The following is a 22,089-nucleotide window of genomic DNA, read 5'->3' as shown; positions in this document are numbered from 1 at the left end:
GCCTAATGCAAGACCAGTCCAATACCTCCCTCAAGCTTTGCTCTAAACTCTGTCAAACTGAAGGACTTTTCTGGACTAAAAATAATTCATACTTCTATGAGAAACATCTGTAACAAAATCCCTGAAGTACATGCCTGGCTAACCTACCACTCCAGAAATATCCCTGCAGCCACTGAAACTTGAATGATAAAAGAAATAAAATATAAGGAAATCCAACCCCAGGTTTCAATGTCTAGAAATTAGACAGATTACGTAAAAAGTTGTTAGAGTAGACAAAATATATAAAAATATATTTGATCCGTCACTATACTACAGTACTACTCCCCAGTTTGAAAATGCAGATATCATTCTAACTTCCCTTAAGCTCAACCCTTACAGCAGTGTACTAAGAGCAAGAATATCTATTTCCCCAGGCAGCAATATTTCCACTCGAGAAGGTATTCTCAGCTGGATGCCTAACAACATACACCTAGAAACAACAATTCTGGGTGTTGTTAATATAGACTGGCTTTTAATTAACTCTAAAGCTCCTTCATATTCAGTTCAATTCAATTATACATATTTAATACAACTTATCAACACACCTACAAGATATAGCCAAAATACAAACATCACTTTAATAAAGTTAGAAAACTAATTTCCATAATGAAGCATTCAATGATACATTACATCTTGACCAGAACATACTCAAGTATCCAACACTACATAATATTGTCTTGATATTTAATAAAATGTTTCTAAACATGATCCACAAATGTGTCAATCAAAACAAAAAGAGTCAAAACAAGCCCTGTTTCATGTATGTCCAGGAATGCCAAACAGGTAATGTAAGAAAGGGGAAAAAATAGAAAATGTGGCTGAAAATCAGAAAAAGGTTTTCCCAGCAGCTGCTTAGACAAATAAAAAACAAGGTCAAATATCACATTAAAAATGATTAAAAAAACACAGCTACACCAAACTTCAAACAAAGTACCAACCAAATCCTAAGCTCTTCTGGATCTCAGGAAAAAACAAACAAAAAAAAAAAACTGCTAAGCCCTGGCAAAATCACCTAACCTGTACAATCCACCAAAAACAAAATGATAGCATTGTCAAATACTTAACTTCCACCTTATTCAGGCAGTTAGATCCTTACTGAAAGGAAATAATGATAATAACCCCACACTGAAGAAAAAAAAGACTTTAACTCCAGCTTCCAGATCAGTTAACCCATTCCTCATCGTACCTGTCCCCACCCCCATCATAAAAAAACACCTCAGAAGACTAAAACCATCTACCTTAGCCCCGATAATTTACCTGCAAAATATCTCAGTATTGTTGTAGATTCACCAGTATGTCCCATTGTTATTCTCATAAATCACCCAGACAATGAAATCTATGTGTCATAGTTCTGGAAGTATTCATTTCTAATACCCATATACAGGGGTGGCTCTTCTACTGACTTCTCTAACTATTGGTCAGTCACCATTCTCTCACAACTATCTAAAATCCTAGAAAAGTGCATCCACTACTAAATTTCTTAAGAACACACTCTCTTCTCCATCTAACCATCACGGATTTAGACCAAATCATGGTACTACTACAGCATTGTCAAGTTTTGTCAGTGGAATTAACCTACGCAGAAATTCAAACAATTGTCTTTCTGCACTTTTTCTAGACTTATCAAAACCATTCAATATAGTCTGCCCTCAAAAGCTATTATATAAACTATCCTGCCTTGGTCTGAGTGATTCCTCTTTTAACTTGTTCCAAGGTTACTTCACCGAAAAGCAGCAAGCCATAAAATGGCAAAATAACCACTCTGTATTTCTACACACCGCTCTAAGGTGTCCCCCAAGAATCCATCCTAGGTCCCCTATGGTTCAGTCTGTTTTCATCAGTGACCTTCAGTTTGTTTCCTTTTATTCTTCAATTATTCAATATGCCTAAGACTTTGCACTCATCTGCATATCAAAAAGCCTGTCCAAACTATAACAGACCCAAGTATCATTCTCTTATAGGTTCATAGGTTGGTACTAGGCTATTGACCCTCGGGCCTATACAAGCCTAGCCATAACAATTCCCTGGCTATTTCTTCCCACACTATTTACTTCCCTGGACCCCTGTCTAGCAGGGTGACTGACGTGATCCCTGGGGTGAATTTACTTTTTCCCATTCAATCGTCAAGGTTCCTTTTGAAGAGGGCCAAAGAGGTGCTCTGCTTGACATGTATGGGCAGCCTATTCCAGAGTCTGGGGAGTCTCCGGGTCAGGAATCTATCCCTCCAGCATGTTTTTTTTCATTGTGATGACAAGGATTAGAACCCTGGAGCATGTGGCTCTGAGTGATTGGGATTTCTTTAAGTGTAGCATGTCCAACAGCTCTGGGTTTGACATGGCCCTGTATGTTAAGCAGAGATCACCTCTGAGTAAACGATATGCAACAGAGTATAGCTGGAGATTTTTAAGGTGGTCAGCATAGGGCATCTGCTTTAGGCCTGTGATTCTTTTAGTGAGGTGTTTCTGCGGCCTTTCCAGTTGTTGCAGATGTCTTGAGGGGTACATACCAAATGGGGTGTTGTATTCTATAATGGGTCTAATGAGGGATGAGTACAGTGGGACAATGACTTCTTTTTTTCTGGATGAAAAGCCCTTCGTGATGAGGTGTGCCACATAGAAGGATTTCCTGACTGTTGTGACGATGTGGTTATCGAAGGTGAGACCACTGTCCACCTGTGTCCCTAAGTCTCTCATCACACTTTCAGTGTTTAGTGTACTGCCACCTATGTGTTAATTCACGGGTACATGTTTTTTCCCAAAGGGGATAACTATACATTTCTTGGCATTGAGCTTGAGCCCATGGTTCTGGCACCAAACATCTGTTTCTGTAAGGCCCTTTTTTAGAGTATCCACATCATTTGGGGATTCAATAATGGCTCCCAGTTTGCAGTCATCTGTGAACTTTGTTAGCCAGAGTCCCTTAATGTTGGCCTGTACTTCAGAGAGGTAGATGCCAAACAAGAGCGTTCCCAGGACTGAACCCTGAGTACTCCACTTGTCACTTGTCTGGAGCTGGATTTGGAGTCAGCTACTTTTAAAGTGTGGGTTCTGTCAGTAAGCCAGTTGGCAACCCTTTGAGTGACGTAGGGATTAATGCCCAGATTAGTAAGTTTATCTATGATTCCAGAGTGGGGGATGGTGTCAAAGGTCTTGCCGAGGTCCAGATAGGCTGTGTGGACCACCTTACCTTCGTCCATGGCTCTGGAGACTGATTCAAAGATGTCAGTCAGGTTCAGGAGACAAGATCGGCCCTTCACAAACCCAAACTGGGTGGGGTCCAGTGTTTGAAGGTTGCCAATGTCTTTGATTATATTCCATCTTCCATTGAAAACTAGTTTAACAGCTGTCATCTTCATTTTACCCCAAGAAAACAAAACTAATATTGTTCACACCAAAGCAATATAGTACACAAAAACAGCTTTTCACCATTACTTCAACAAATAATACAAGTGTAGAACTAGATCTCAAATGCAAAACTACTAAGAGTCATCATAGATAATTATCTTAAATTTGATAATTCCCTAACACAAGCAGTAAAGAAGATACAGTAAAAACTAGGCAGCCAATAAACAGCAAAACCATGCCTTACAATATCACAATTAACATAATCTCAACCTATTTACTTGATACTTGAGGCAAAATAATCAAAAATCTTTCTGAAGACTGAGATGAAGGGACGCCTTGTACATATATGACTCTGTTCCTTTCTTCACCTGGCTAAAAGCCAGTACATTCATACTTTTATTCTCCTGCCCCTTCTTATTGCACACATCTCTGTAATCTCCAGCAGAATCCCTGATACAAAAACTAATCCTACTAGAATATTAATCTGCATAAATTAAACTGTCTGAAAAAATATTAAAATTTCAACTCGTCTACTAATGTGCTACAAATAATGTGCTTCATACCGTAACTATATAGTTAATTATCCTTGCACTATATTTAACTCCTTATTTCTAGTCCACAATATTTTTGTGGGGCCTACAATACTTCATTCAAAATCCAAGGCACAATCTGTGCTAATTGCCACTGGAACAACTAATAATGTCTTTCTCAGTACTAATTTGCTAAAAATACAGCAATGCTCATTTCCCAACTCACAACCAGACCTGGAACTGCTGATAGGGAACTGCTGGCAAAATTATCTGGCTTTTATATATGTCTATATATTTGTGTGTGTATATATATATATATATATATATATATATATATATATATATATATATATATATATAAAACTATCCAGTGTACTGGAGGACAGTACAATCCATGCTGATGATGGCAATATGGGAAATTCCTAAGCACTCATTTACAACTTGGGGGACAGCATTTTGTAGTTCTATACTAACTTCATACTACTAGATTTGCATTTGCCATTTTTCTCTTTCTTTCTTTCTTTCTTTTTTCTTTCTTTGTTTTTTTCTTTTGTGATCTGTGTGAGTGAACCAGCATGTGACCCTTTTCAGCCACGTCCTAGGCCACATAGCTGACACAAAACAGTTACAAGTATACAATTTTCAGTATAATAGTAATCACTATATTAAGAAAAACAGATGTTGCAACTTAAGGCATGACATAGTAATAGTGAGGTGATATGCACTTGTGTGGCAAAGACTACTTGAAGTGATACTAGTCATTTTAGTTCTGTAAAATGATGAAACTGGTAGAAGTGAAAGATATACCATCATCTCAGGATTGAAAGCTTTGCAATAAACTAACTGAGATGTTATTAAGACTTGGATATCACTGAACAATCATTTTGTAGTGACAGATGGTTAATCTTGGTGATATTTAAGATTTGGAAATAGCAATATTTGGCATTACTGTTATATGGTGTTTTATAGTAAAGTCCTTATCCAGAATAAGACTCAACCTTCTTTCATTGTGCAAAGCATTTAAAAGGCAGTTCCAACCTGTACAAAATCCTACTGTGAGTATTAGGAATACTTACCATTTGGCTGAATAATTAGAAACTCTGTCTTGCTTGAATTCACCCTCAATAGGCTCCCCACAATGTAGTTCATAAGACCTTCAAGAAAAGCAATAAACACAAATATGGTCTCAGAGGATATGGTTTTAATGAGGTATATACTATTAGGTGGCATTCACAAAAATGAAAAAAAGAAGGAAATGCCATACCTGTTAATAATGACCTTAGTCTCACTCCTGTTTTACTAGTATTATTGGATGCTCGAACTTCATACTCTTAGAATTATTAACAGGGAATGTGTTATTGTGTTCTAGAACTCTGATCATACTTAGGCATTTTGTTTTGATTCCTGAAAGGGGCCAACTTGATATTGTCCATTTTCAGAGGTCTCTCATAGAGAAGAAATTCCGGGGACGGGATGGAAAGATGATAAAGTCAGCAAAAAGAGAGAAGTATTGCTTTAACGGAATTCATCCTCAAGTCTTAATGAGTACCTTCATAAGGTGGACCCTGTTTTTCACAAAATCTCACCAAGACAACACTGATGCATAGACTGTATTTTATATAGCATATATCACGGAGAGAAGTAGTTTAAAAATTTAAGAAAATAGATGGGTGCACAAGTCTCAGGATAAAAAAGTGCACAATCCCGGTAGATGCACTGGTACCTACTGAAAATTTGACAGTGTAGAATCCTCAAGACATGGCAATATTCCTACAATGGGGTTAGGCCAGGCCTAGGGGGAGGATGGCCTCCCTGTTATAGAAGGAAGTAGCAGTCGACAAAAATCACAAAAATGGATAGACCAAAAAAGAGCCATACAGATGATAGATTGGACTGTTGAGGATAAGAAAGAAATTGTGTATTGTTACTATTATGCAAGAAGCCCAGATATAAGAAAAGATTAACAGAGAAATTAGGGGATAGAAAAATACTTTCACAAGAAAAACTGTCAGAAGCTTCAAATAAAAATGTGTGTTCATTAATACAATAGAGCCATGAAAAACACTATACAGACCAAGAAAACATATGCCATTTGGAAAAAGAAGCAACTGAGGAAGTGTAAAAATTTAAAGAACAAAATTTAGAGATGTTTGAAGTGTATAAAAAGAAAATATGGACACAGTAAAATAAAGAAAAATCTGATATGGTGCAGTATTTATACAAAGGAGAAAGCCAGATTAATCAACACAAAAATGGCAGCCCCAAAGATATTTGAAGAAAAATACAGGCAAAAGCATCCAGATATGGAACATTTCATAATAAAAAAATAAGATCATAAAGAGGGAATGTAGAACCGAAGAATAGTCAAGTAGAAGTTAAAACATAGAAGCTGAAATAATGTAATATTTATGAAAGATTCAGTGTAGAAAGTCTAACTCAAGTTATATCACAGTATGATGGAACAACTAGTCCCCAAAGTAAGGAGAAAGAAGAAGATCAGGAGACATCTGAAGAAGAAATACGGGCATGGGAAAGAGAAAGAGATTTAATATAGCGTAATATTTATGCAAAATCGAAAACAAAACTCATCAATGCAAAAAGAGCAGCACCAAAGATATTTGAAGAGAAATACAAGCAAAGGCATACAGATATGGAAAATTTTACAATACAAAATATGAGAAAACAAAGAGGAAAAGCAGAAAGGATGATTAGTAGTGCAGAAGTTAAAGAAATAGAAACTGAGGTTATGGATTACCTGCAGAGTGAAGGATTTAGTGTACAGAATTTAACTCAGATAACAGCAAAACAGGATAGAGCAATGGACACCCAATTAAGGAGAAACCAATGAAATGGGAAGCATCTAATCAGTTGACATATGATGATACTTTGGAACCTCCGATAGAAAACCAGTACAAGCATTCAGTTGGAGCTATACACCAAGGGAAAGAACGGGAAATTGTGGCAACTCTGACACAGTCAATGTTGTAAAGTGATAGGCCACTGAGTTTCCATATGAAAGAGCAGCAGATGACACAGGGTGAAGCTGAACAGAGCCTGGCACAGAAAGATGCTCTGGAACTTTCTATAGAATGCCCACAAGAAATGGAGAATAAAAAATGTGCCGAAAGTTTAGAAGAAAATGATCTAAGAGAAAAGTTGCTTGATTTAATAGACATATATAGACATAATAAGATTAATGAAAGAAATAGACTGCAGAAGGTCAATAAAACCAAAAAAGTTAGAAGTTTGATAAAACAAATGGACACAGTAATTAGGACTGTCCATAGATATTCCATGCAATATAACAGAAGTAAATAGGACACATTACTGTGCAGCCAAATGAATAACAGATAAAGTTATACCGCAAGAACGCAGGGTAGTGAGGGAAAGGACATGAAGAAACTGAATGCCATCATGGAAATATCAAACAGAGAAACTATAAAGCAATTAAGACATGAAGTGTCACTGTTAGAGGAGTATAGAAGAGGGAATAGATCAACAAAAATACTCAGAAAGATAGATGTGATAAAATAATGCACATTATTATAACGGATTAGGATTTATCATGCACTATCACAAATAATAAACTAAAATTAACAGCACAGAGAGAAAAACTTAGAAGATACACAGATGAATATAAGGAAGAGTACAAAATAAACACTTTATTGATGACCCAAAAAAGGTTTATAGAGAATTTGGAAACATGGTAAAGAAATTGAAAGACCATCAAAAAAGAAATATGTGCATTTTGGAGAAATATTTATGAAGATCCTGTGGAACATAACAAAGATACTAAATGGATAGAAGAAGTAAAAGAAAGAAAGTAAAAGAGTGTACGGGATATGAAATGGAATGAAGTAATGGCCAGAGAGAGACTGAAACAAAGTTAAGAAAAGCCTCTAATTGGAAAACCCCAGACCCAGATGCAATACCTAACTTCTGGCTAAAAGTATTAACATCTTTGCACAAAGATTTAGCCATGAGTAAGAACTATTTATATGCGCACCCCGAACAGACACCAGCCTGGCTAACAACAGGAAAAACAATGTTCCTACTTAAAAGTGAATCTGCAAGCTATCCTAAAACTATAGACCGATAGCATGCCTTTCACCTCATTTAAAGTTCCGCCTGCCTCTCAGCACTGGTCTCAGTGAAACCTTCTCACTAAGCCCTTTATATTTTCTACCTGCAGCTGTAATATCCAAAACAATTCCCTGGATTCTGTCTTATTAAAAGTATCACCTAATCTCATATCTTCAAGTACAACCTCTATGGCCATAAAATTAAAACTATGTTCTTCACTGGTATCACAAACATATTTGGCAAGTGTATTCTTTATATCACGCTGCCTAATATTTCTCACATGTTCCCTCACCCTCTCCATAAACATCCTGTTCGTCTTACCTACATAGAAACTATGACAAACAGTGCATTGGGCCAGATAGATCAAATTCTTAGTGTGACAGTTTTCTACCACCTTAAACACTTCTCTCCCAGTGGACGGATGTGTGAATTTATTACTATTATTAATAAAGCCACAAAAATTACAACTACCACAAGGACTAGTACCTTGACTCAGACTATGATCTTGTGGCAAGACTGTTGCATTGGGGAGTGTGTAAACATTATAATATTTAAGTAGCTTAAAAACACTGGAAACATAAATCACAAAGCATTATAGAAAATGATGAACTCTACATCACGTGGGATCACCTTACCTACAGTTGAAAAGATAGATGCGAGAAAACCAAATACAGTGGTCCATGAAAAGAAGACGAAAGTAACATTGATCACTGAAATCGCTACACCCAGTGACTACAGTACAGAGAGACACAAAGTTATAAAATATCAGGATTTGCAGGCTAAAACGAGAGCAATGTGGAAGAAAGATACTCAGACAGTTTGAGTAGTAGTAGGAGCAACAGGTCTTACAAAAAAGAATCTACAGCCATATTTAAATATGTTACTAATACATGTAACTCTATACAAATTGCAAAAGAAGTCATTACTGGGCACATTTCCTGAACTTTAATCATACTTTGACTTAGGAATGGGGTCCATTCCTGTCATGATATTAGAAACCCAAAAGACTTGGAAAATTAAAAAAAAATGCATAATATACATTTAGATCACAGAAGCATATCATACACCAAAACATACATAAAATGCATAAACAGTTTATATAACTGACCAGATGTATGATATAAAAACATATAGCTAATACTTTCAATATTTGTAAAGTTCTACCATCTGAACGAGAAGAGAAGCATGGATGTCAAATGTTCTGTGTGAGGCACAGACATACAAGAGATAGCAATACTCTGTGGGAGGGGGATGACAACTGATAATGTTACAGTTAGGCTTGATTGAGTAGGCTGTCTTCTACTGGAGTCTATGTCTGAAGATCAGACTTAAGAAATGAGTGAGAGGGAAAGGTAATTGATTCGAAAATGAGTTTATTTGGGTGGTATGAAGCAGGAATGCAGTTTGAAAGGAAGATGCTATGTCCTTTTGTGTTAATGAAAGACATGGGGTTAAGCAGATTAATGCTGGGTGGTTGTGTTTCTAAGAAGTTTTGTTCTGCTGTATAATTCCTGTTACTCAGAATGAATGAAGTCTCTATCACAATGCTTTTCAAAGCTTTTTATTTATTCATCTAATTGGCTATTAAAAGTTGGTAACAGAAGTGTCCAGCTGGCAGTCCTAGGGAGATAACTCTAATGCAAACAGGAAAACAACAAGTTGCAGTAGATGCTATATGGTTAAATAATAATCAGGCCATGATTCAGCTCATGTATATAGCTTAGTTCTAAACATAATAACATAAGAAATTTAAAATATACACAAGAAATTTAAAATATACACATATAAGTGTTACATGAATTAGGTTTGTAAAGGAAATATCGAGACAAATTATTAGCAAGTGAAAAGGAGAGGAATAATTTGTATCTATAAATCTGTGAACCTATGTTGATTAATTTTGATGAGACATATGATCATATCATATGATAGATATCTGAATTTTGGAATTCTAACTATGTTTTAATGCATCTGACAAAAAATTTCATGTAACACAATAATAACAATACCCATTTGTTAACTAGATAGGCCCACTGCGTGCACAGTTCCTTTTCTGGGATGACATGGGAACAATGTCTGGTTAAGTGGCTTGCTCAAGGTCACACAATTGGCAAATGAGAGTGAAGGAATAAAACTCTGTACCATAGCAGCTACAGTTCACAGCCTTAGTCCCCTTCACCAGCTACCAGTATAAGCGTTTTAGCTTATGTAATTTTGGATTTCAGTATGGATTTTATATATATATATATATATATATATAAATATATATATATATATATATATATATATATATATATATATATATATATATATATATATATATTATATATATATATATATATATATATATATATATATATATATATATTCACTAGACAATCCCAAAATACTGAAATGTTGAATTTCAGTATTTCGAGACTGAATAGTCGAAATTCCACATACCCGAAAACCCACAACCACGAAAAACACAATTGCGACCATACACACACACACACACACACACACACACACACACACACACACACACACACACACACACACACACACACACACCTACCTAACTACACTACAACAAACAAAACAAAACACACAAACACAACATAACACACAAACACACCTACCCTACCTATAAGCAGGGGGGGGCAAGTCCCCCTGCACCCCCCATGTGGGATGTTGCACCCCCACACCCCCCTACTTATATATACTAATTCAGAGGTCGCACTAAACACACAAACACACAATACACAAAACACACAAAAACCACCACTACACGCACTCACACACACTACATTTCTTACCCAATACCCTTAGATAAACACCACTTACCTGAATCCCTAGCTTAATCCACAAACCACACCGCGTGTCACGAATGCAACACCATGACAGCAAATTTGACATTTCCACATTCAACAAACTTCAATTTTGTGTAACTGCACTTTCCACTATTCAGTCTCGAAATACTGAAATTTAACATTTCAGTATTTCGAGATTGTCTAGTGAACCCATATATATATATATATATGTGTGTGTGTGTGTGTGTGTGTGTGTGTGTGTATCGATTTAGATATATGCACATATATCTCACAAGCTCATAGGAGAATTCTAGGTTAATGATCCTAAAGTTCCTTTTCAAGCCTAGACATTCTACCCAGAGATCCCATAAGTTATATGGGGGGTATATAAACTTGGTTATGATTGAGCATTTACAAGCTTCCTCTCTCTAATAGTAACACATGTGTCAGATTAGGGGTAAATTTATGATTCCACATCCAATTTTGCTAGAATGAGTGCAGGGAAAAACTTTACTTCACATGGATGGATATTCTGTTCCAGAGAACAGGGATCCTCTGAGACACATACATGTCCCTCCAACATGTCCTGTTTATTTTGCAGGCTATGTTTAGGTCCCTAGATCAGGTGTTTCTGGTGTTATTAGTTTTATGGATGCGCAATAGGTCCATTAAGGCTAGATCAGAGAATGTTTTGTAGGCCAGACAAAGGTAGCTTCCCAACAAACCATAGGAGTTCAAGTACAAGAACAAGACTTTTAAGCAGTCTGCATGGGACATGTTTTCTAGACCATACATTCTTTTTGTGAAGTACCTTTGCGAACATTTCAGTTGCTGCATGTGCATGGTCAGGCATATGGTAAACAGGGCATTGTACTCAATGATAGATCTTACATGGGTAAAGTACCATGGAGCAATGACATCTTTGGATCTGAATCCCATACCCTTATTTCTAAGTTGTGCAAAATAGAATGATTTTTATCACTACTGCAGACACATGATGATCAAAGACCAAATTGTTGTTTATATGCAATTCCGAATTCCTGACTTCTATGCCTATCTTTCATGGTCTATTATCGATGTGGTAGTCTGTGGTGGTGGCCACAACAGCAAAGACTACTATTATACATTTCTTGCCATTAAGCATAAGACCATAACTCTGGCTCCAGTTATTAGTCAGTGATTGTCCTTCCTGCTGTTTGTTTGTGCTTTGGGTAGATTTAATGATTGTAGCTAATTTGCAACCATCTGTGAATGCTGTCAGCCAGAAGCCTTTTAACTTAGCTTTGACTTCAGGGACATAAATGCCAGACAGGAACAATCCCAGTACGGAGCCCAGATGGACTCCACTACTGACTGGCCTTTTCATGGAGTTACATTCCTCTATCCTAAATGATCTGGTCCTATTTGTGAACTAGTTGGCTGTTCAGTGGGTGGCATAGGGGTTTATACCTAATTCAGAGAACTTATGTACAAAGCTTGAGTGGGAAATTGTGTTGGATGCCTTGGCCAGTTCAAGGTAGGCAATTTGCATTGTTTTGCCCTCATCCATTGCTTTGATAACCTTCCCGAAGAAGTCCACCATTTTGAGAAGGCATCACTTCCTTTGAAGAAACAAAACTGGGATGGATCAAGTATTTAAAGGTTTCCTGTGTAATTATTTATCATGCCCATAATTATTCTTTCCATGGCCTTACATTTGAGACTGGTCAGGCTTATGGTTTGGTATTTACCTGGGTCCATACAAGGGCTACATTTATGTCATGGGATATCCGTTGTAGTCCTTCATTCACTTGGCACAAAGCCTGTTTGTAGACTACAATTGAGTAGAGCTTCTAGAGGACCCCAAAGGTCATGTTTTTCACTATTATAGGATATTATCAGGCCACATCACTGACGTTTGAGAATGCATTGTGAAGCTGTCCCCTAGTGATAGTTGGGGGAGCTATAGCAGGGGATATATAATGATAGGTGAGTGGGTGAGAAATTGGTGTAAAATTGGAGTTGAATTTATCAGCCAGTAGGTTTCCTCAGGCTCAATATAGGTGGCTTCTTTTACAGTTAATTCAGCATATTGTTTTGTGTTTCCTTTAAGATTTCAGGCACAATTGGAGAATGCCTTTATAGGTTCATAGGTTGGTACTAGGCTATCGGCCCTAGGGCCTATACAAGCCTAGCCATAACAATTCCTTGGATATTTCTTCCCACAATATTTACTTCCCTGGACCCCTGTCTAGCAGGGCGACTGACATGATCCCCGGGGTGAATTTCTAATCTCCCATCCAATCATCAAGGTTCCTTTTGAAGAGGGCCAAGGAGGTGCTCTGCTTGACATGTATGGGCAGTCTATTTCAGAGCATGGGGAGTCTCTTGGTCATGAACCTATCCCTCCACATGCTTTGTTCATTGTGATGACAAGGTTTAGATCCCTGGAGCGTGTGCGTCTGAGGGATTGGGATTTCAACTCAGGGTTTGACATGGCCTTGTATGTTAAGCAGAGATTGTCTCTGAGTAGACAATATGCCACAGAGTATAGCTGGAGTGTTTTTAGATGGTCAGCATAGGGCATCTGCTTTAGGCCTGTAATTATTTTAGTGAGGTATTTCTGCGGCCTTTCCAGTTGTTGCAGATGTCTTGTGAGGTACACACCAAATGGGGCATTGTATTCATAGGTTCATAGGTTCATAGGTTTATACTAGGCTATCTGCCCTAAGGCATTTATAAGCCTAGCCCAAATTATTGTGGCTTACGCCACCCCTTATATGAAAAAATACTGTGCCCATTAGTTTGTTGTGCCTCTGTCCAGCAGTGACCCAGAGATGATTCCCGGGGTAAACCTACGATCTCCCATCCACAGGTCTAGATTTCTCTTGAACAGAGTCAGCGAGGTGCTCTGCCTCACATGGACCGGGATTTTATTCCACAGCATAGGGAGTCTCTGAGTGATAAATCTATCCCTCCAGCACGTCCTATTTATATCCGTGCTAAGGTTTAAGTCGCTTGCTCTAATGGTTTTGGTGGATTTGGATTTTTTGAGGTGGAGCATGTCCATTAATTCCGGGTTGGACATGGCCTTGTATGTCAGGCACATGTCACCTCTGAGCAGACGGTATGCGACTGAATAGAGCTGGAGTTTCTTCAATCTGGCAGCATATGACAGATTTTGGAGTCCCTTTATCCTTTTGGTGAGGAACTTTTGGGGTCTCTCCAATTGCTGCAGATGTCGGGTGAGATACATCCCGAATGGGGCATTGTACTCGATCATTGGTCTGATAAGTGAAGAGTACAGGCAAACAATGACCTCACTAGATCTGGATGTGAATCCCTTCATGATCAGGTGGGCAATGTAGAAGGTCTTTCTAACCACTTTAGCAATGTGAGTGTCAAAAGAAAGGCCACTGTCAACCTGGGTCCCCAGGTCCCTGATAACCTCTTCTGTGCTTAGTGGATTGCCACCTATATGGTAGCTTGGGGTTACCTTGTTTTTCCCGAAGGGTATGACTATACATTTTTTGGCGTTTAACTTCAGGCCATGGCTCTGGCACCAGCTATCTGTTTCCGTGAGTCCCTTCTGAAGGATATCAGTGTCCGATGCACTTTCCACTATGGCGCCCAGTTTGCAGTCATCTGCAAACTTTGTCAGCCAAAGTCCTCCCATGTTGGCCTGTACTTCTGAGAAGTAGATGCCAAACAATAGGGGCCAAGGACCGAGCCCTGTGGGACACCACTTGTGACCGGCTTGGAGTCTGACACAGCGCCAGCAACTCTAACCCTGTGGGTTCTGTCCTTAAGCCAGTTTGCAACCCATCTTGTGACATATGGGTTTACATTTAAGCTGGTAAGTTTTTCTACAATACCCGAGTGGGGTATTGTGTCGAAAGCCTTTGCAAGGTCAAGGTAGGCTGTATGGACTGCCTTTCCCTCATCAATGGCCTTGGTGACTATTTCAAGAAGTCGACCAAGTTCAAAAGGCATGATCTTCCCTTGACAAAGCCAAACTGGGTCGGGTCCAATGTCTGCAAGTCCCTATATCTTTGTTTATGAGCTCCATTATGATCCTCTCCATAGCTTTGCAGACTAGACTTGTTAAGCTTATGGGGCGGTAATTACCAGGGTCCGTGAGGCGCCACCTTTGTGGAGTGGGACCACAGTTGCCGTCACGCCACTCCTTGGGCACGTATCCTGTGGTAAGGCTGAGATTAAACAGCTGCCTTATGTGCGGGTTTAATTCCTCATTTAGCTCGTGTAGCACACAGCCGGGGACACCATCCGGTCCCATTGATGCTGTGTTTTAGCTTTAGAGAGAGCAGCTTTCACCTGCGCATTTGAGATGTCCGGGAGGCTACACTCGGCTGGGATAGTTATCTCTCCTTTAGGGGAGAGGGGTGAAGTTTGCACTGAACCTGTCTGCCAGTATGTTGGCAATGTCTGTGGGTTCAGTGATTTTTGTATCATTTTGGACTAATTCTGAGCATATCTGTGAGTTTCCACCCAGGTTCCTAACATAGCTGAAAAAGGCCTTATGATTGTCCTTTGAATCCATGGCAATTTTTCTCTCAAAATTGGCCTTAGTTGATTTTATGAGTGCTCGTATTTTTTACTAATAATGATCAGGGGTGACTTCCCTTTTATGGATTTTGTTCTATCATGTAATAGCTTTCTCCTCTTATTGTAAAGTTTGTTAATGGCTGGGGTCCACCAGACTGGACGTTTGCCCTTTGTGGAAAGAGTCTTGGTTTTATTTGGGATTGCCTGATCCATGCAGTCCTGGAGGTGTTCATAGAAGGCATTTGTAAGGGCTTCCGCAGCTTGGGTTGTGGTTTCCTCTGACTCAGGGGCCTTGAAGGATACCACACCAGTCTTGAGTAGTGTGAAGTTTGCTTTAGAGAAGTTCTTCACTATGGTCTTTTTGTTTGGGGTGGGGCGGGATGTGGATTTCCAGTGAGATTAGTTTATGATCAGATCTCACCAATGAGGGATATACTTCGGTGTGGAGCATTTTGTCCCCATGTTTGTGACAATGAGATCTAGTATATTTTCTCCTCTCGTGGGAACAGTGACTAGCTGTTCCATGGCATTTGAATTTATGAACTCCAGGAACCGTTGGGCTAGAAAGTTAGGGCTTGAGTAATGTTCCCAGTCTATATTCGGGTAGTTGAAGTCACCCAATATGATGGTGTTTGGAGATACATTTATACCCTCCAGTGTCTTCAGGAAGGCTGTGTGGGGTTCCTGAGTTTGAGAGGGTGGCCTGTAGCATGCTACAATTTGTAGAGCAGTTTTGCCTATTGTTAGTTGCACCTGGATGGTTTCGAGCTTCATGCGTTGCCACCAACCTGGAGGTGTGAGTATCCTTTATGAATATGGATACACCCTCCTTTTGTGGAGTGGTCCGGGTTTTGGGGCGGAACGCATGATATGAGGTAAAACCTAATAGTGCCGGGTGCTCTCAGGAGCCTTGAACCAGGTTTCAGTTACAGCACAGACATCGATGTTCTCCATACTGAGAAGGGCCTCGAGTGCGTGCATTTTGAGATTTATACTTCTGGCATTGAGCAGCATTACCCTCAATTTCTTCCCATTTTTGTTTTCTAGGGTGGTAGGTTTAGAATTTGAGCCTTGCCTAAAAAGGCACTATGGGGTGGCAAGAGCCTTAGCCAATATCCGAATCCCAGGGGTGACAGGTGCAAGCCGTCCCTTGAAGCAGCGTGGCTTGTCAAGCATGTCATCCCAGGCAGACAGACACTGGATCCCCTTTGAATGACACCAGACATTAAGCCAATTGTTAAAGCTGATCATCTTGTCTCTATATTGTGGCATCATTCTTGGTGAAGGAAGGATACTGCTCAGGGTTAGGGTCATACCTGCCTGGGCTACATAATCAGAGAGCTCCTCTATGTCTCTTTTCATGCAGTCCAGGGAGGTGCGTCTCAGGTCGTTCACACCAGCATGGACAATGACTGTGTCATATTTGTACTTGCTGTGGAGTGACCCGAGTGCTTGTGTTATGTGGCGGATTCTAGCGCCCGATAGGCAGCTGACTGTGACCCTCTCCTTGTTCAGCCTGGTGAGTGGGACGTCAGTGTGTCTGACTATGGAGTCACCTATGACAAGTATGTTTGGTGTTGTATTTGGCCTTAAGGGCTGTGACTGCTTTGCACACTGCTTTTGTGGTTTATGTGTTGCTTGTGGGGTGTCTTGAGGTAGCAGTTGTTTGGGTGTCTGCTTTGGAGGCCTCTGCTGTTTAGGTAAATTTTTACTCATATTCTATAATGGATCTAATGAGGGATGAGTACAGTGGGACAATGACCTCATTTTTTCTGGATGAAAAGCCCTTAGTGATGAGGTGTGCCACATAGAAGGATTTCCTGACTGTTGTGGCGATGTGGTTATCGAAGGTGAGACCACTGTCCAACTGTGTCCCTAAGTCTCTCATCACACTTTTGGTGTTTTGTGTACTGCCACCTATGTGGTAATTCATGGGTACATGTTTTTTCCCAAAGGGGATAACTATACATTTCTTGGCACTGAGCTTCAGCCCATGGCTCTGGCACCAAGCATCTGTTTCTGTAAGGCCCTTTTGTAGAATATCCACATCATTTGGGGATTCAATAATGGCTCCCAGTTATAGAAGGGAAACTATAAGTCTCAAGTATATGGTATGAGACTTTGCTTATGGGGAGTTGTATGAGGAGAAGCACATTCATCATACTGCTTGACCAGCCTTGAGGTGTGAATATTTGTGATGTACATTGAGACTCCTCTACCTTTTGTCCCTTGCTGTGCAGTAGTTGGCATAAATGTGTGGAAGGCATTACAGCCCTGCACTGTTGGGGTTCTCTCCCTGCCTTTAAACTATGTCTCAATAACTATACAGGTGTCTATATTCTCCAGGGTTATGAGAGCTTGCAGGGACTGGAAATTTTTGTTTAAACTCCTGTCATTGAGCAGTATCACCTTTAGATTATTCTGTGCTGGGTTATCTTTGGTGGGTGGTTTATCAGGTTGGCAATGCCTAAAAAAGGCACTATGGAGGTGGACAATTTTTTAGCCAATATTAAAAAACCTAGAGGGGTGTGGTGCAGACCATCCATAGTTAAGCATTAAGATCTGTGTACCATATCCTCCTAGGCTGGCAAATATTGTACTCTCCCTTCAAATGACATTAAACACTAAGCGAATTATTAAAATCAGTTCAGTTTTCTTTGCGGCATCATCCTTAGTGAAGGTAGAAGGCTGCTCAATGTTACGCCCGTACCTCCATGGGACACAAAGTCTGGGAGCTCCATCATGTCTCTCTTCAAATAGTCCAGGGAGGTACATCTCAACTCATGAACTATGAGTCATACTGTTACTTGTTGTTCAATGACCTGCGTGAGTGTGTAATCTGACACACACATGCACACACACACACACACACACACACACACACACACACACACATACATATATATATATATATATATATATATATATATATATATATATATATATATATATATATATATATATATATATATATATATATAGAGGTCCTATTTGTTTTATCGACAGTATGGTTCATCGAACTGTACTTTATCAAAAATACTTTAGCGAAAGTGCAATTTGTCAAAAATGCACTTTCAAAAACATGTATTTTACATGTCACCTTAGTTGTACGTCAACCTATACTGTTGATGTGCAACTAAGGAAAGTTTTGTTGACATCGTAGTATAGTGGGGATATGGGAATATTCCCTTTTCCCCACTGTAGTGCAATCTCAGAGTAAGAATATTAAAGTAGGGGTGTGTGTGGGGGGGTGCAGGGGGCCTTGCCCCCCCTGCATAACACTTAGTGTGTTTTTTTTTTTTCGCTAGTTTTTATTTTTTTATTCCGCGAAAGTGCGTTTTCAATGGAATGCACTTTTGCGAAGTGCATTCGAGGAAGTATGGCTCGATGAACTGTACTTTTGATTTAAAAATGTAGATCCATATACACACACACATATATATATTGATGTAGTGGCTACACCCAAGCCACTTGAAATTATGTGGATAGAGATAGTGTGTGTTACAAATGCTGTGTCCAAAAGCAGAATGGGAAATTCAGTTTTATGCTTATTCCAATTTGCTTTGAAGTCATGAGGTTAAAAGATCAAAGTAGCTGTGGATACTTCAGCTATTGTTGGTAGGAAACATTTAACCTTGTGCAGCCTGGCAAAAGGGAGGCTAGTTTTTGCATTTGTGTTATGCACATCAGGACTAAACTAAGTTAATTATCAAGGGAAATGCCAAACATTGTAACTGTTTTCATCCTGCTCAGTTGGGATGACAGTGACTGAGGTGATATGGACAGGGATACCTGGCGCAGAACGCATAGTTTCAGGAGCAGTTGTGGGGAAAGGTTTATGAGGGAAAAGCATTCATTTTGCCTTTCAAGCTTTTCTGAATTCTTATGAAAATGTGCAGCATGTGAACTTTGTCTAACTACTGAAGTATATTTAAAGCCAAAGTGACTGAGCAGTAGGATAGGCTGGACTTTAATCATCTATGGGAAAAAGGTTATTCAGTGCAATTCTTTTTGTAGCAAAGTTTATATTCCTCTTTTATAAATACCTTAAGGTTAGAGTCATACCCAGAAAGTGCTACTGAATTTAATAAAATATGAAGAATGTTTTAAAAATGTAAGTAGCATTAAATTATGATTTGTTATACAAAGTGATTATACAGAGGCACTATATCAAGAACGTTCATTTGATAGTTTGTTGCAATTATTATATTGGTCAGTGTCTCTACAATTATATTGGTCAATGTCACAGAAATGTTATCAAAACACATATGTATTAAGGTACCACTTTACAAAACATCAAGGTAATTTTAATGCTGCTAATTTTAATTGAATTTAAAAAAACAACATTTAAAAGTTTCTTAATTTTATTAATGTGTAAATAAAAGGTTTACAACTCACTAATTTCCACCATTTTGGTGATATTGGTTCACCTCATCTCATGTTTAAGTCTGTTAAGTATAAAATTGTTGATGTACATTTATCATCAGGGTCTCTTTTTATGTAGATTTATCATCAGAGTCTGTTTTTGAGAAAATGTGTTCTTTATCTTGTTTAGGCCTGAAAGAAAAACAGAGCAACCTGTGTGTGAAGAGCATGAGGATGAGAAGATTAACATTTACTGCTTAACTTGCGAAACACCTACTTGTTCCTTGTGTAAAGTTTTTGGAGCTCATAAGGACTGTGAAGTTGCTCCTCTTTCCAGTGTCTACCAGAGACAAAAGGTATGCATGCATTATTTATTGAAATAGTTGCTTTTTTCAGTCAAACTTATTGGATTCATACAGATATACTATGTAATCACTGGCTCTTCACAAAGGAGGCTCCTGTGATCGTATTAATGATGATTATGGAGAGCACTTGTCTCAGCGTGCATGCTGATCCAGAACTGTAGTGATGTGGCGATGTGAGCAGACCTATAATAAATAAATTCAAATATTAAAATAAATAAATTACTGGCAGTAGCTGAGAAAAGGAGAGAGGAGAATAGATTGGAAAGAAGAGAAGGAAATTTATACAGTGAGATAGACTGATTGGCTGTTCTACAGAGGACTATTAGGCTTACTAAAGAAACATGACAATGAAGTAGCCAAAAGGTGCAAAGAAAAGCAATTATATATTCAAAATTTAATAGCAACCAGGACAAAGGAGGTGAAAGGGAGAAACTACTAAGTAGAATGTTTAAAGCCCTAACAGAGAGTGAAAATGGGTAAGAGTAAAAAGAAACTGATCATGAAAAGAAACTGATCATGAAATGGAACTGATCATGAAATGAAACTGATCATGAAATGAAACTGATCATGAAGTGAAACTGATCATGAAAAGAAACTGATCATGAAATGAAACTGATCATGAAAAAAAACTGATCATGAAATGAAACTGATCATGAAATGGAAAGAACTTTAGGACAAGAAGGGCTGGCACAGCAGTGGCAGAAAATATATGAGGTTACAAGAAAAGCAACTAAATCCAGGAAATTCCAAATATTTCGGTATAAATGTCTACACAAATATTTTACACTTCAAACAGATTGTATAAAATGCTCACAGAAATCAATAATACATGCTGGATATGCCAGCAAAATTGAGTAGTTACTTGGAGGCACATGTTTTGGAATATAGCTAATTGGAAAGTTTAATTTTGACTTGGGTAAATTGGTGGAAAAGACACTGGGAGAAATATGACAGGCAATGGAAGGAGCTTATCTCCTAAACAAGGTAAGCACAGGGCAATACACAAAAATAATTGATATCACTGCTTTGGATGATATAAAGAAAAGCCATTACTAACAATGGAAAACACAAGATGTCTCTACTATGGGAGAGGTAAAAAACAAGATGATAAAACTGAGGCTGCAGGGAAAAACAGTTTTCAATTACAGAAACAGCAAATATCACCAAAAAAATGGTTGATATGGGAATGCAATAAATAAGTAGGGCTAGATTAAAAGGAAAAGCCAATGGGATAAAGGAAATAAAGAATAAGGCACAAGAAAGGGGGAATGGGAGAGAGGCTGTTGTTGGTGTATACTGTGTTGGCTCTTTGGTAATAATCTAGATTGTGAAACAACTCTAATTTTTTTTAACTATTTGCTTATAAGAAGACCCAGTCACTAATCTAAAGTGTTTAATATTTTGCATGAAGAATTGTGAAATGTAATCATATGATAAGCATAATAAAGACCTGCTATTAAAAAAGTTAACACAAAATATTTTGCATCACCATGCATTTTGTGAACCACAAAAACTATGAAACACCAATGATTAACATTTTTGATTATTTTAAATCTCAGTGATGTTTAAATTTCAGTGATTTATTAGAAAATGAAGAAGTATACAAATGTCAAGCAGTTAATGCAGAAGATTGAATCTAAGCTGTTAATATTTGCATCCAAGTTTGGACTAGTTGACTCTTCCTTCCTTTATCTGACTATAGTGTGACTCTGAGCAAGTCACTTAACTAGACAATGCTCTAAATCTGTTACAAGTATTTTTCCATAAAGAGAGGCACACATAACATCTCCCAGTACCGAACCTCAGAAAAGGGGAACTACTTAAAATGAGCAATGCATATGGGTGCTCCAGGCTCCTTGCTCTGAAATAGCTTGTTAACAGAGCCACGGGCATGAAAAGATGCTCCTGGAGGTCTGCACGTGTTCTATTCTTTTATCAACAGCTCTGGCCTGAGCAAACTATTAAAAATGAACCTGAACCTGTTAGAAACATGTCTTCAACTGTTACTTAAAATAACATATGGCACAAA

General features: G+C 38.4%; 1 protein-coding gene across 2 annotated transcripts in view; it reads left to right on the top strand.

Annotated features, from left to right (window-relative positions):
- Positions 1 to 22,089, top strand: part of TRIM55 (tripartite motif containing 55) — a 1,312,971-nt gene that overhangs the window by 352,324 nt on the left and 938,558 nt on the right. For both annotated transcript variants that reach the window (XM_044067375.1, XM_044067376.1), the window contains exon 3: positions 19,886 to 20,051. In XM_044067375.1, coding sequence (XP_043923310.1) covers positions 19,886 to 20,051 — 166 coding nt within the window. The remainder of the gene's footprint in view (positions 1 to 19,885; positions 20,052 to 22,089) is intronic.

The sequence above is a fragment of the Protopterus annectens genome, chromosome 3.part1 (genome assembly GCF_019279795.1).
Source record: "Protopterus annectens isolate FY-2018-M chromosome 3.part1, PAN1.0, whole genome shotgun sequence".
Lineage (NCBI taxonomy): Eukaryota > Metazoa > Chordata > Ceratodontiformes > Protopteridae > Protopterus > Protopterus annectens.
The sequence above is the reverse complement of the archived record's forward strand: the minus strand, read 5'-3'. Positions and strand labels throughout refer to the sequence as shown.